This window comes from Frankliniella occidentalis, unplaced genomic scaffold (assembly GCF_000697945.3).
Source record: "Frankliniella occidentalis isolate FOCC.00 unplaced genomic scaffold, Focc_3.1 Scaffold2, whole genome shotgun sequence".
Taxonomy (NCBI): domain Eukaryota; kingdom Metazoa; phylum Arthropoda; class Insecta; order Thysanoptera; family Thripidae; genus Frankliniella; species Frankliniella occidentalis.
In genome coordinates this window covers 2101972-2115155 of record NW_026267132.1, presented here as the reverse complement: position 1 = coordinate 2115155, position 13184 = coordinate 2101972, and the positions used below count along the sequence as shown (strand labels likewise).

Here is a 13184-nt window from a genome sequence, read left to right as displayed (position 1 = left end):
GAGAGAGAGGGGGCGGAGAGGGGGAGAGAGAGGGACAGGAAGAAGAGATAGATCTTTTCTCAGTTTAGGACCTCCTCTGGAGGTGAGCCAGCCTTCCTTAGAAACCATTATTCCCTACCCCTCAGCTGGGGTTGCAGGATTCCTCTCGGACTTGAGTCATCCGGCGACCAGAACGTCCACCCTTCACATTTTATGTCCACGGGGAGTTTTCATTTACGACCGAGGCATCGGAGGGGTGGCCACCCCAGCCAAGATCCAGCTCCAGACAAATGAAAGATGCGATAACGGTTTCGGCCACCCCTCTTTCTTACAATCATTAGGAAGATGTTTGCCCGGCCGACTGGCTGCCCCCGAAATTGCCCTGGCAAGGCTGGGCGACCATAGCCCCTCGCACCCATCGTCTTTTCCGATTTTAGTTTATCTGACAATTCTCTACGCACCGCCCCATTAGATGACTCAAGTTACGGCTAGCAGTGAGCGCAGAAACGACATAACTCGACAACTTGAGGTTAAAATCTGCCAATAATCGCGTGCTTCTGCTACCCAGTGAGAAGCCTTCGACGAAGACGTCAATTTCGATCCTAACGGTAAAAAAAAATCGACGTCGTTCAGACTTTCAACGTCAAATTAATATCCTTTCGACGTCAACGTATTTCACTGGGTCCAGTCTCGAGCAGGGTGTCAGCCCCAGGCATTCTAAGCACCTCTCACACACAGGAGGGGCGTCTCACGGGGGGCTATCATTGATGCCAACTCCGATACAGGGGATGATTTTACATTCAAGCCATAGAGGGGCACCTCTCATTCTCAGTTTTCCGTAAGGCCGACCGCCTAGAAGGGAATCTAGGAAGAGACTCGTAATTCAGCTGCTTAACATTTATAAAGAAAAAGTGCCAACGAGCTGATTTGCACTGGTACTATATGACTCTTCTGGCCGCTGTTGAAGAAAGGGAGAGATCTTTTAATTGTGAGGGTCCTGTGAAGTGTTTAGGGATGTGAAGATTTGATTAAAAGTACTCACTGATGAAAACCGATAAATAATTTAATTAAAAATATAAAATAAGTCTTTTGTCGAACACATAACAAGACCACATAACAATCGTCGTCTGTACAGGGGACGGACGTATCTTGGAACAATGTTCTTATAGGTAAAATTAATTTGTACATTAAATATCACTTCAGTTTAACATAGGATACCTCGATGAACGTAGACAAATGTCATAATGGAAACAAATGAGGACCCTTACAGTAGAAACATTACACTAATGGGTAAAACTGGAGATCGTCAGCACTCTGAAACAAACAGAAGAATGACGAACATGTTAGCTGTTTCACCCTAGAGACCTACATTCCCCACAGCCGTTCCACAACTAGTGAGCATGAGCTCTCAAATAGCCTCTCACACACTAGAAGTGACCAATCTCATCAGCTGCAACTAGAAGAGATGCACCTGTCACATGTTTCTTGCCCGAGATGCAAACGAATAGCTCGACGCTAAGTGCGTGCTGCTAATGATCTACATCCACCGTGGGGTACAGTTTTTTTTTAGCGCCAAGTCAATGGTCGGCAAGGCAGCGGGTCTGATCGTCTACAAACTTCAATTCAACTACCTTTGAACAATTAGAATCTCAATAAACATTGGAGAAATTTTAGGAAAAATTGTTAAAACACTGGCCGTGTGCAACGTGATTTGTTTGCGACTGAGAGGCTACGTTGGTTTGCAATACACGTTCACACTCAGTAGCATACTATACGGAATCGAACGATAATCATTAGACTTTAACATGGGATCCAACATGATCATTAGTGATCCCATAACAAATAGACATGATCACCCCCCAACTCCCAGCGCAGAAGCCCCGTGCAGCAGTTCCAATGCACGGGGCATTTTTCATCATCGTTCGATTCCGTATAGTATACTACTCACTCCCCATCTAAAGACGTGTCTAGTCAAGCTTTGAACAAAACCGAAGGTGCACTCAGTCGCTCACAAATCGTGCTTCAGACGGACACCCCGGCCACGGATTCCCCATTCCAGGAGGGTATCGAAAGTTCCCACCAGGTCGACCCTTCCAAAAATATCCAAACTTAAGTTGAAAGAACACTTGCTGAGCTTCTATTTGCAAGGGGCAACTGGTAGGCTACGCCCTTTCTACTTCCGAAAACCAGCCCATCCTGCAAAATTGAACAGAACAACTTGATGTACTCACCAGATCAGTTCAGGAGTGGAGATACCGCTGTCACGTGAAGAGGTTCTCGCTGGCGGGCGATGTTCCACCTGCTGGGGTAGATGCAACATTGAGAATTAATAAAAATTGCCTGTATTTTACACACACGCATAGTAGATTTCTACATTAAAGAAGAGTTTCAGAAATCTTCAATATCAAAAAAGGATTTTGGTTACTCACTACTTGCACGTAGCTGCTCGCACCGGCTTGCATCCCAGGGTAGAATTGGGTTTGCTGCCCTTGGTTCCCCGACATCCGACTCTGCTGTCGACTCACTAACTGCGGTTGTTGGTAAGCCATGCGTTGTTGGTACTGCATCAGGATCAATTGCTGGTTCTGCACTTGACTTTGCTGCTGTTGCTGCTGTTGCTGCTGTTGCTGCTGTTGCTGCTGTTGCTGCTGTTGCTGCTGTTGCTGCTGTTGCTGCTGTTGCTGCTGTTGCTGCGTCTGGTATTGCGGCTGATGCATCTGCTGCTGACTTTGTTGCAGGTATTGCTGGGGCTGTTGCCGCTGACTTAGGTGGTATTGCTGGGGATGCTGCTGCTGACTTTGTGAAGGTTGCTGCAGCTGACTTTGAAACTGTTGCTGTAGCTGATTTTGAGGATGTTGCTGCAGCTGATTTTGAGGATGTTGTTGAGTCTGCGGCCACTGACTAAACGAACTAATCTGTAGCTGGGTTTGTTGGTATTGTTGCATCTGCCACGAAAGATTCTGTTGAAGCTGAGGTTGCAGCAGCTGATGTTGCTGCACCTGAGGCTGCAGCAGCTGAGATTGCTGCAGATGAGGTTGCTGGAGCTGAGATTGCTGCAGCTGGGGAGGTTGTTGAAGCTGATGTTGCTGCACCTGAGACTGCAGCAGCTGAGATTGCAGCAGCTGAGCTTGCTGCAGCTGAGGAGGTTGTTGAAGCTGCGGTTGCTGCTGCCGAGGTTGCTGCAGCTGAGCTTTCTGTCGCTGAGCTTGCAGTTGAGCTTTCTGACGCTGAGCTTGCAGTTGAGCTTGCTGTTGAGTGAGACGTTGCAAATCTTGATGGCTGTATGAAGGGGGGTTTTTGGTATGTGCATGTTGTTGCTGATAGTGGGTTTGCTCCTGTGCCTGAGCAGCTGTGACGGACTGAGTCGTCGAAACGTGGACCAATTGAGCACCTTGAGGCACACTGCTGACAATGGTCCCAAAATCTTGAACAGGAAGCGTTTGGGATTCAGCTTGGAACACTTGAGCGTAGGATTGAGGAACTTGAGAAGCGTAGGATTGAGGAACTTGAGAAGCGTAGGACTGAGGAACCTGAGAGTAGGATTGAGGAACTTGAGCGTCCATTTGTGAACGTCGTATCTGTGATGCCCCTCTACTGTGGCTTACTTGGTCTCCGCTGGTAACTTGCCCCCCCTTCTGGGACGGCACTACCATCACATTGGGCGACGCATGGGTAAGTTGTAAACCGTGCGATGTTCGAACGATGGCTGCTTGGCTGGAAACAGGAACTGGCTGACTAGATGGAACTTCAACAGAGCGGTTTTGGTTCTCTTTAATGACGCTGACCTGAGACTGGCTTGGTAACTGTGGTGCTGTGCTTGGCATTGGCTGTGGCGTAGACTCAGCAGTTGTTGGAGCTCTTGGGCGTTGATCATACAATGACTTCGCCACAAGAGCATTGAGCGTCACCTTTGGGTCAGAATTAGGCAGAGTCAATCCTAAGAGCATATTCACCATTGACATTAACCTCATATTAGAATACAAGTTTAATTTTTGATTTTTTTGCACTTCTTGCAGTAGTTTGGGGTAGAAGGCAGAGCCCAGACTCTTCATAACACCTCTCTCGACGCAATTCCTGACGACGTCAGCTTTGAAGCCTATAGATGTGGAACATTCTAACAATCTATTGATTGTCTCTGTGCTTTTCGAGCTCAATGAATCCTTCTCAAGATCCTCGTTTAATTTCGACAGCAGACTTTCAACGGACGCAATAGCAAGGGCTGCATCAGCAACAACCAAGTCCACAACTCCAGGTGTCAGAAAACGCTTTTGAGGTTTAGAAGATGTTGAACTAATCTCCACGGAAAATGAGGACTTCATCTGATGGCCATTTGGCCCCAGCTGGGGACTGGCGGTTGCTGCACGGGTGGAGTTGTTTGGCTCGACTGTCGATGGCTCTTGGACTAGATGGTCTCGGGCGGTGAGATCACTCACAGGGGGTTCCTTCGCTTGAATTCGAGATTCCGTGATCGGTCTCTGCTCCTCTGTTGGGTGTGGGTTGTCATGCGCAGGAACCTGTGACGCTGATCCCTGATCCTCTGCGGCATGTGTCTTTTTTTGCAATGAAACCTGCGACGCTGGTCCCTGATCTGCTAACGCGCTTGTGTTTCCATCCGCTGAAATACTTGTGTCGTCTTCCACTGGGGCAATACGCTGTTTGGACTTAGGCTGCTCTGAAGTTTCCGTTGATCTTCTTTTGCGGGAGAGAGGACATGGCCTCCGGGAGAGAGGGCATGGCCTCTGTCTGGCAACTTTGGTCGCTGATGTACTGGTAACATGGCACGCATCTGGCACAGACTCTGAAGACGGAGTCGAAGATGTAGAAGCCCTGCTGAGAAATTGTAAAATGTATTGACGGTCTTTTCTTCAATTTTTTAACTTTCGATAAACTTTGTATTTACCTTTGATTAGCGAAGTCAGCCATAGCTTTTGCAAAATCAACCCTCTGCATTCTGACCTCTGGTCTTGACTGTAACTTGCTCAAGGCAAGCTTTGCTGAGGTTCCACCAAGAACCTTCCCAGACACAATCTGAAACATAAATAAAAATTAAAATCCGCAAGTCTACAAGGCAACAGACACCGCCACACACGTGTGAGCCCGCACCCTCAAGGCCCTCCACGCTCCGCTCGCCTGCAGCGATATCGCCACCCGTGCAACTAGGGCACCTCGGGCGTGGGTACCCAGGTACGAACGGGGTAAACAGGCCTTACCGGGTAGCAGCGGGTAACCCGGGTAGACCCGGTGTGTAAAATTGTCTACCCGCAGGGATACCCAGTAAGACCCGTTTACCCGGTTTCTACCCAGGCGTGTGGGTACCCGGGTTATCAGGGTTCAACGAGTGCTATCTCTTTAAGACAGGAAGACCGACCGACCGGACGCCAGATATACGCGTAACTCGGCGTAACAAAGCCAAATTATCTTTTACACCAACGAAACGATATATTTTTGGAAAAAAGAAAGAACAGGGATTATTATTCTGTAAAAAAAAAATGGAACTTTCAAGCCAAATTGTGACGGAAAGAGGTATCGAATGATGATTCACATTTTAAGTTTGCAACAGCTGTTTTAAAACCGTTATTTCCAGTACTCCCTGGCGCAGCACCCGGACTCCTGGCGCTTCCTACCGGACCCGCCGTGTTACGCTTTCAGTAAAACGCTCCGTTCTCGAGAACGGGGCGTCGTAGAGAAATTTCAAAAAGTCGACTGAGAAGCCGAAAGTTAAGCGAACAATCGGCTCGCTTCAAATTTAGGTCTAGGACGTCTCTTAACACTAGAAATAACGGTTTTAAAACAGCCGTTGTTTACTTTAAACGTGAATCTTCATTCGATACCTCTTTGCGCCACCATTTGGCTTCAAAGTGCCAATATTTTAACAGAATAGTAATTCTTGTTCTTTCCCCTTTCCAAAAACATACCGCTTCGTCAATTTTAAAGATAATTTGGCTTTGTTACGCCGAGTCGCCGAGTTACGCGTATTCCTAGCGGCCGGTTGGGCGGTCGGTCCGCCGGTCCGCCGGTCCGCCTCTCTTTAAGAGATAGCCCTCCGGTAAAGTGAAAGCCCTACAAGCAACGGAAACGAGGACAGATGCAAACAGACAGAGCAGATCCACAATACCATGAAAACAATGGACAACGGAAATATCTGACTTCCAGAACAGCGCGTGAAAGAGACACATCTTGAACATTATTCGCTCAATGACCATTACTGTATTTTCAGCTAAAAACTTCTTGACGTTAGTAACAATGATTCGCTCTAATCTAGTTATATCTCAATGTCACATTTATTTGCTGCAAAGGTCAAATATATAAAACTACAGTACGAATAGCTGCCTATGTGACACTTTGTGCTGGCGGGTTATGCTGCTGTACTAACCAAAACTGTCCACCGGGCAACTACGAGCCCCCCCCCCCCCCCAAAAAAAGCCCCAAACAAAAGCAAAGGGTAGGATGCCCCCCAACCAGAGAGGAGGGGAAAAGGTGCGCGGCGCGAGGTAGGCAGGCGCGGCACCCACGCAGAGGCCGGCCAATACCGCATCCAACTCTCCGAACGACATCAGTGCATTCAACCACCAAACAACATACACCGGTGCTATATCCAGTTAAGAATTGGTCGTTTCCACGCCCAGCGCAGCGCGCGCTCACACCGGCGTAAGGCGGGCGAGGGGCAGGGTGGGGGAGGCAGCGGCGAAAGAAATGGTAACCCCGCTTCGTCCCCCGTCTCACATCTCTCCCGCCGCGCGCGCTTAGCGTAAAAACCACACCATTCTTAACTGGATATAACACCGTCCTAATCCGTACCTGGGACTCACGATCGAGTGCACACCTACTGAGTTGAACACTTGCAAGTATTCAACTTGCAGTTGCACGCTTAGTTTATAAGTGTGTGTCTCTTAGAAATGGTACTCATCCTTAAGGGTTTTAAGAACGGGGGCAAACTCAGATATTTCAAATTCATTCGATCAAAAAGTCAAAAGTACAGCAAAAAAATAAAAATACAAAGGGGCAACAGAACAAAATAAAAAATCACGGCAAAACAGAAATTGATTCGCAGAAGATGAACGCCTCACTGTGGTGTAACACCCAGTACCAGCTGACAGGAAGAAACGATGTGCTGTAAATTGCTTAAATACTGAGGTTTTGCACGGCGAATTGCTTATCTGGCTATTTCTCAAGGCTGACAGATAGCCCCCCCCCCCCCCTCGAAACACCGCACTCGAGGCGCTTGCTCGGACACGCACACGCAACAAGTCACGTGACTCCCATACGCCCTGCCCAAAGGTGCCCCGCCAATTCTTTCTACACTAGCCCGAGCTCAACTCGCGAAAGGGCGCGCAAAACTCGGTAAACACCTAATGAAGTAAAGAAATCCCTCCAGGCAGCCGCGCATTAACGGCCACAGCCAGTCGCAAACCGAGCGTTCTCTTCATCTAGCAAACGTCATTCGCAGCTCTCCGAGCTCGCTGCCGGAGTGCCAGGGCGATTGAGACACCCCGTGTAAGACTATAGGTATGGGAAACGGAGGCAACCATAACGAACGACTGAGGTCAGTGACTGATTTTGATTATTGACATTATGTAGATTACCGCCTAGCTTGCGAGCCGTAAATTTAAAACAAGTCAGAAAGAGAACCGGGGAGAAGTGCAGGCGCGCCATGAGATCCGGTTGTCAGAAGGCTCCCCAGAACGGCGTCCGGTGTTGCATGCAGGATTATTATGGCCGATACAAACTATTACTTCAATTAATTTGAGATATTAAATTTTGGCACACATTTCTGCGTTGATTTTAACACCCATGTGCATTCGTTTTCAACGAAATAACACATTTAGGCGCATAAAGCTCACAGGCCTTAGAAAGAGACAGTCCCCTCGAACAGGCCACAGAGCTCCCAGCAGAGGCGTTGCCAAACGCCAAGCCTCCAAGCCGAGCGGAGGAGAGGGGGGAGAGGGGTCGGACGCGGCTGAGCGCAGCGGTTGCCACATGCACATTACACCCGAGCCCCGCGAACCTGTTCTAGAAGAGAAGCGCGTGGGGGTGGGGAGCACTTTTCTCCTACTGGTAGAGACACTCTTTAGGACTGTCGAATAAAAACATGCAACAACAGTTACTGTTTGCTAGCCTCGGGGTGATTACTGTGATGCCAGCGCCCGGACTGCTCCCCAAAACTCTGCCTGCAACAGCTGCCTGCTCTACACTTCCACGCACCTCTCGCACGAGGGGTACGACAAGGACCTGTCAAGGGAGAAGCGGGGAAGTAACACATCTTGGGGAGGAAATTTTCTTCCTTCTACAATAAACTGCGGTAAACAAGAAGTTGTGTCTGCATTCAGCCTTAATAGGGCATTCCAATGGAGCGCGGAGCGGAAGCAAGAAGAACAAAAACGGAAGGTGGAAAGGCGCCCGCACTCCTCCCCGCCTGCCCCCCACTCCTCCCCGGGCGCTCCCCCACTCCGTCTAGTGGAGGAGAGTGACGGCGCGGGCGGCTTTCCATGTTCCGTTTTTGTTCCTCTTGCTTCCGCTCCGCGCTCCATTGGAATACCCTATTAGCTTCTTATATAAATTGTGTATAAACACCAAAAGTCAAAATCTACCGGGGGCTAGAAACATGAGAAAGGGGCTTTACAATTTATAGTTTTAAGTTTTCTGACTTTAAAAAACTGTATAGGGAAATTTTAAACCATCGGATTTAGTATATGTGTTGCACGCAAGCTTGAATCCTGGTAAGTCCACTTTCAGGTGAATTTTGGATCAATACTCGTATTACCCCGCGCGTGGCGAATATAGCTTCACTACCTTAATAGGGCATTTCAATGGAGCGCTGGCCGGAACTAAGAAGAACAAAACCGGATACAGAGAGCGGTGGTGGGGGCGGGCGCGCGGAGGAGCGGAGGGTGGAGGGGAGCCTCCCCGCCCGCCCTCCGCTCCTCCGCGCGCCCGCCCCCACCACCGCTGTCTGTATCCGGTTTTGTTCTTCTTCGTTCCGGGCAGCGCTCCATTGAAATACCCTATTGACCCCATACAAAACAAAACCTTTACAACTAATTTTCAAACCCTTACATTTCAAAGAATAATTACTGTAAAAATATTACAACACAATAGTTTTAAAATAAACAAAACATCCATGAATTTTATTTTGTTGTGTTCAAGGGGACCCAGGACTGAAACATCGCAGAAATCTGGGAAAATGACCACAAGTTGATTTTGTAAAATAAAGTTCATATCAGGCTATAAAATTAAAAGGGTACTGAATTATAATCGTTCTAATATCAATAAAGACTCATGAAGAGTACACTATGACCACCTACCAACTAAAACTTAACATAGAAAAGAATTGGGAAAGTTTAAAGTTTACGTAAACTTTTCTGAGCCAGAAAAGTTCCTTGCGCTTAGTTTTTTGAGATCCAGTTGTTTTCTCATCTTAAAAGCAAGACGCAAAACATTAAATGAACAGTTTTTCACTAGTTCAACTACAGGAAGAAATAAGGATTTATATGGACCAAAAAATGGTTCAAAATTAGAAAATTTTTGATCATCAAAATGGACCAAATATTTCAAACAAAGAAAAATGTTTTAATTCAAAAAAGGGTTCAACGATACTTGTACTTTAGACCTTTCTGATAAGAAATACCAGTACCCCAACTCCATGTTACAAAATTTGGTGCACATGGAACTTGGGGGTGAGTGTCTAAAAATTGTTTAAATCCACCATAAGCTAGAAACGGTTAAAGTTGAAGAAATTGTCTTTATCTCTAATTTGTTTCTCAAGTATTTAAATTTCCGAAAACAAAAAACCTTTTCATATAGAGGTCTCTGAGATAGCAAATTCAGTCCTGGGTACCCTTCAATTAAATATTCTAGGAGTAAGTTGCCAAACACTTTATCTCGGAAAGGAACTATCCCAATTTTTTTTAACCTTCCGAGCATTAACTTGGGTCAGTTTTCTTTTAACTAGCCTTTTAATACAGAGGGAAACCCACAGTGAAACAAGATTCTGGGAATTACGAGCAAACCAGGCGAATGCACTCGGGGGAAAGGGAAAGGTTGAATGGGGAATCACATGCGTAAAAGTACGGGACAGCCCCCGCGATGGAAGTTACACTATAAATCCCTCACAATTTACTCGAAGTTATGAAGCGAATGCTTTTTCAATACTAGGTTAGGTTCTCGTGAGTTTACCGTGATCTACTGTAGAGTGGAGACTTTCAATTGAAGTAAATCTTTTAAATCTAAGAACAATTGTAATTTACGAGAGACGAAACACAATAATGATAAACGGAAAAGATATCGATAGCATATACGAATAAAGCATTCCGGTAAAACTGAAAAGAAGAAGGAGGGGAACAACAAAACGGAAATCACTACGCTATAGCATGGTGACTTCAGGTTTCTTGTTACCCGCATTCTTCTGCACTTCAGATTCACCAGAATTCTTCATTGAAATTTCACTTGTTATGTTCACGAGCATTCAGAATTTCTATCAAATTATTACTTCAGCTCTAACACGAAAAGTATTGCGACGGATGCAACAAGAGCGCAAGAGCGAAAGGCATTCGGTACATTTCTAAAATTCATGGGTTGCGAATAGCACAGCCGCTCGCTCACACGCTCACTAGATTCGGAGATGCGCGACGGTATCTAAATTCGCACTCACGTCGACGGGGACAGCGAGAACTTGAAATGTTCCCGGTGACATCGACATCGCCCAGTGCCGGCCCAACCCGCCCCCGCCCGTCCCTTCATCTACGCCTGTATCCCACGTCGCCAAAACAGACCGCGGCAACGACCGCCCGTCCCTTCATCTACGCGTGTATCCCACGTCGCCAAAACAGACCGCGGCAACGACAACAATCAGCCAGTCTGAGAGAGAAGGATAGAGATAGAGAGAGAGAAAGAGAGAGGACTCTGTGCGCTCTCTGTACTCACCTGCTGCAGCTTGTCTTTCCTCTCGTTCGAGGGCATACGCTTGACCCAGCTCATGAACTCCAAGTTGATCTTGGACTTGTCCTTCTTGGCGGCACGCTTCATGGCCGGCGCCGTGGTCGCGGCCGCCGGGCTGTCGGTGTTTGGGGACACCATGGGCACCGCCATGGCGGGCGGCGGGCGGGCAGCGGCCTCTTGTTGTCGGCTGGCGCGTGGGGTGCGGTGCGGCGGCGCGGCGCGGTACGGAGGCTCCCTCGAGACACGACCTAGCGCGCCGGCAGCGAGCGTCTGACTGACGAGCCGAGCCGGCCGGAGCCGAGCGGCGAGGCGAGGGCGAGAGCGGGCCCCGACCCGGCACCCGGCTGGACTGCAGCCCAACCCAGCCGAGCCGAGCGCAGCGCAGCGCCGGGCGACGGCGGGGAGCAGGGAGCAGGCAGAGCAGCAGGCTTGAGCAGCGCCAGCGCCACGCCGCGCCACGCACCACCCCACCCTCGGCCAGGACGGGGGAAGGGAAGGGGCGGGGGGGGGGGGGGCAGGGTTCAGAGAGGCAGCAGGAGGCTCTGCCGTCTCCGCGTCTGCGACTGGCGCTGGGCTCTTGGCTCCTCTCCACGGCCACGCTCACCTCTCATCTGCCACCTGCCCGTAGCGTAGGCCGCGACAAACCCAACACACCCAAGGTGTTCGGGACTAATCCCGGATCAGACAGAGTGAGTGTGCCTGCGCGTCCGGCGGGCTTTCCTCGAGCGAGAGCGAGTTGCCGCGGGGCCCTCCCTTCTCTTTACCCTGCGCTCCCAATGATCATAAATAGCTGCCCTCCGCTTGGCGCCTGTTCTGTGCCCGGGCCAGAGGAGAGAAGTAGGCGGCGGCGCGCACTGCCGAGCGTCCGGGGCACGAGGCGGTTCAAACGGGAATGCACCCGGAGAATCGTTTCTTTGATATAGACGTTAATGAAGTCTTTCTTCCAATCTTCTAATCTCTTCCAATTTCTTACAATCTTCTTTGAATCCAAGAAGCCTTCTTTGATCAAAAAATAAATATTTCTTTGTATCAAATGAGGCTCTTTAATTTAAAGAAAATACATATTTCTTTAAGTCTTTATCAAAGAAATATGGGCCAATGTTCTTTGTTTCAAAGAAACGATTCCCTGGGTGTGGCCAGGCCAAATGCCGTCTGCCTGCCGAGAGGAGCGAACAAAGCGGCGGCGAGCAGCGGCGCTCAAGCCGGCAACGTCGAGGGAATGACCACTCGTGTGCGCCGCCTCCGCAGTGCTCCGCAGCTTCGCAGTGTCGGGCGGGCGGGCGTGGCCCATGCGGGCGCAGCAACGCACAAGGTGGCAACGTCGAGGGAATGACCAGCGCGGCGGGTCTTGCACAAGAGCGAGGCCGTGTGGTGTGTGGGCGCAGCGGTGCACGAGCTGGCAACGTCGAGGGAATGACCAGCGCGGAGGGTCTTGCACAAGAGCGAGCACGAGCTGGCAACGTCGAGGGAATGACCAGCGCGGAGGGTCTTGCACGCTCGCTGCTCGACCACTGCCTCATACATACGTGCTCCCTTCACATTAGAATTAAATCGCTGCCTTTTCGGACTGTCACCCTGTTCTCTCTTGCTGCCCTTCTGCGGCCTCCTCAGGCGCTTGCGTCTTTATTGGAATACTTCCTGGGAACTTTTCTCCTCGGTTTCTGGATGCGTCCCCTCCTATTCGGTGTTCTCTCATAGTCGACACCCATGGCTGATTAAACAAATGACCCACGAAGCGCTCGTATTTAAATACCGCGGGTTCGAGGGGACGGCGGCGTGACAAAGCGACGAGTGCAGAGTCAGCACGCCTGCGACTCGCGCCCAGAGCACCCGGCGCGGCACTAGCGTCGAGCGAAGGGCGGCCCAGAAGCGCCGCGGTCGGCGCGGCGACCAGTTGGAAGTGAGTCGAGTATGCGACGGTACAAGATCGGTTCATCAGGTCCCACACCCATTTCAAGAAAGTACATATAGCGCGTCGTGGCGCCAACTTGGCGTAACACTCGTGGTGATAACATTTCGAGGTAAGCTCTCGCTAATTGAACCCCATTTAGTTTAATTATTTCAGCAATTTTATTGAGTTACACCATTTCTGAAGAGTTCGTCGGCAGGAGTCGCCATAAACACACGACTATCCAATTAATGGACCACTCTGCTGATCATCACTCGGGAAATAGCGATAGTTCATTGTACGACATGAGCCCCTATACGAGGCTGCCCGCGAGAACATAAAAGTGGGCCGCAGCCGCGGGCGGCGCGGACGGCGCGGGCGG

At 49.4% G+C, this 13184-nt stretch overlaps 1 protein-coding gene across 2 annotated transcripts; it reads right to left on the bottom strand.

Moving 5' to 3' along the window:
* Positions 1 to 1024: 1024 nt before the first annotated feature.
* Positions 1025 to 11271, bottom strand: LOC113205936 (putative uncharacterized protein DDB_G0271606). 2 transcript variants are annotated; one of them, XM_026421750.2, is made up of 5 exons: positions 10900 to 11271; positions 4880 to 5007; positions 2409 to 4806; positions 2211 to 2281; positions 1025 to 1293 (listed from the first exon to the last, which is right to left on the bottom strand). In XM_026421750.2, coding segments are annotated over exons 1-5 (2763 nt in total). In that variant the 5' UTR covers positions 11065 to 11271; the 3' UTR covers positions 1025 to 1292. The 2 variants fall into 2 exon arrangements, with proteins under 2 accessions (XP_026277535.2, XP_052120570.1); XM_052264610.1 differs by having other exon boundaries at positions 2409 to 4809; positions 10900 to 11270.
* Positions 11272 to 13184: the final 1913 nt, after the last annotated feature.

What these genes read in the sequence shown, in the direction of transcription:
- LOC113205936 (XM_052264610.1), bottom strand. Translation starts at nt 11,064, where the DNA reads ATGGCGGTGCCCATGGTGTCCCCAAACACCGACAGCCCGGCGGCCGCG. An exon ending in GGAAAGACAAGCTGCAGCAG is followed by an intron (nt 5,008 to 10,899) that starts GTGAGTACAGAG and finishes TTTATGTTTCAG; the next exon opens with ATTGTGTCTGGGAAGGTTCT. An exon ending in GCTGACTTCGCTAATCAAAG is followed by an intron (nt 4,810 to 4,879) that starts GTAAATACAAAG and finishes ACAATTTCTCAG; the next exon opens with CAGGGCTTCTACATCTTCGA.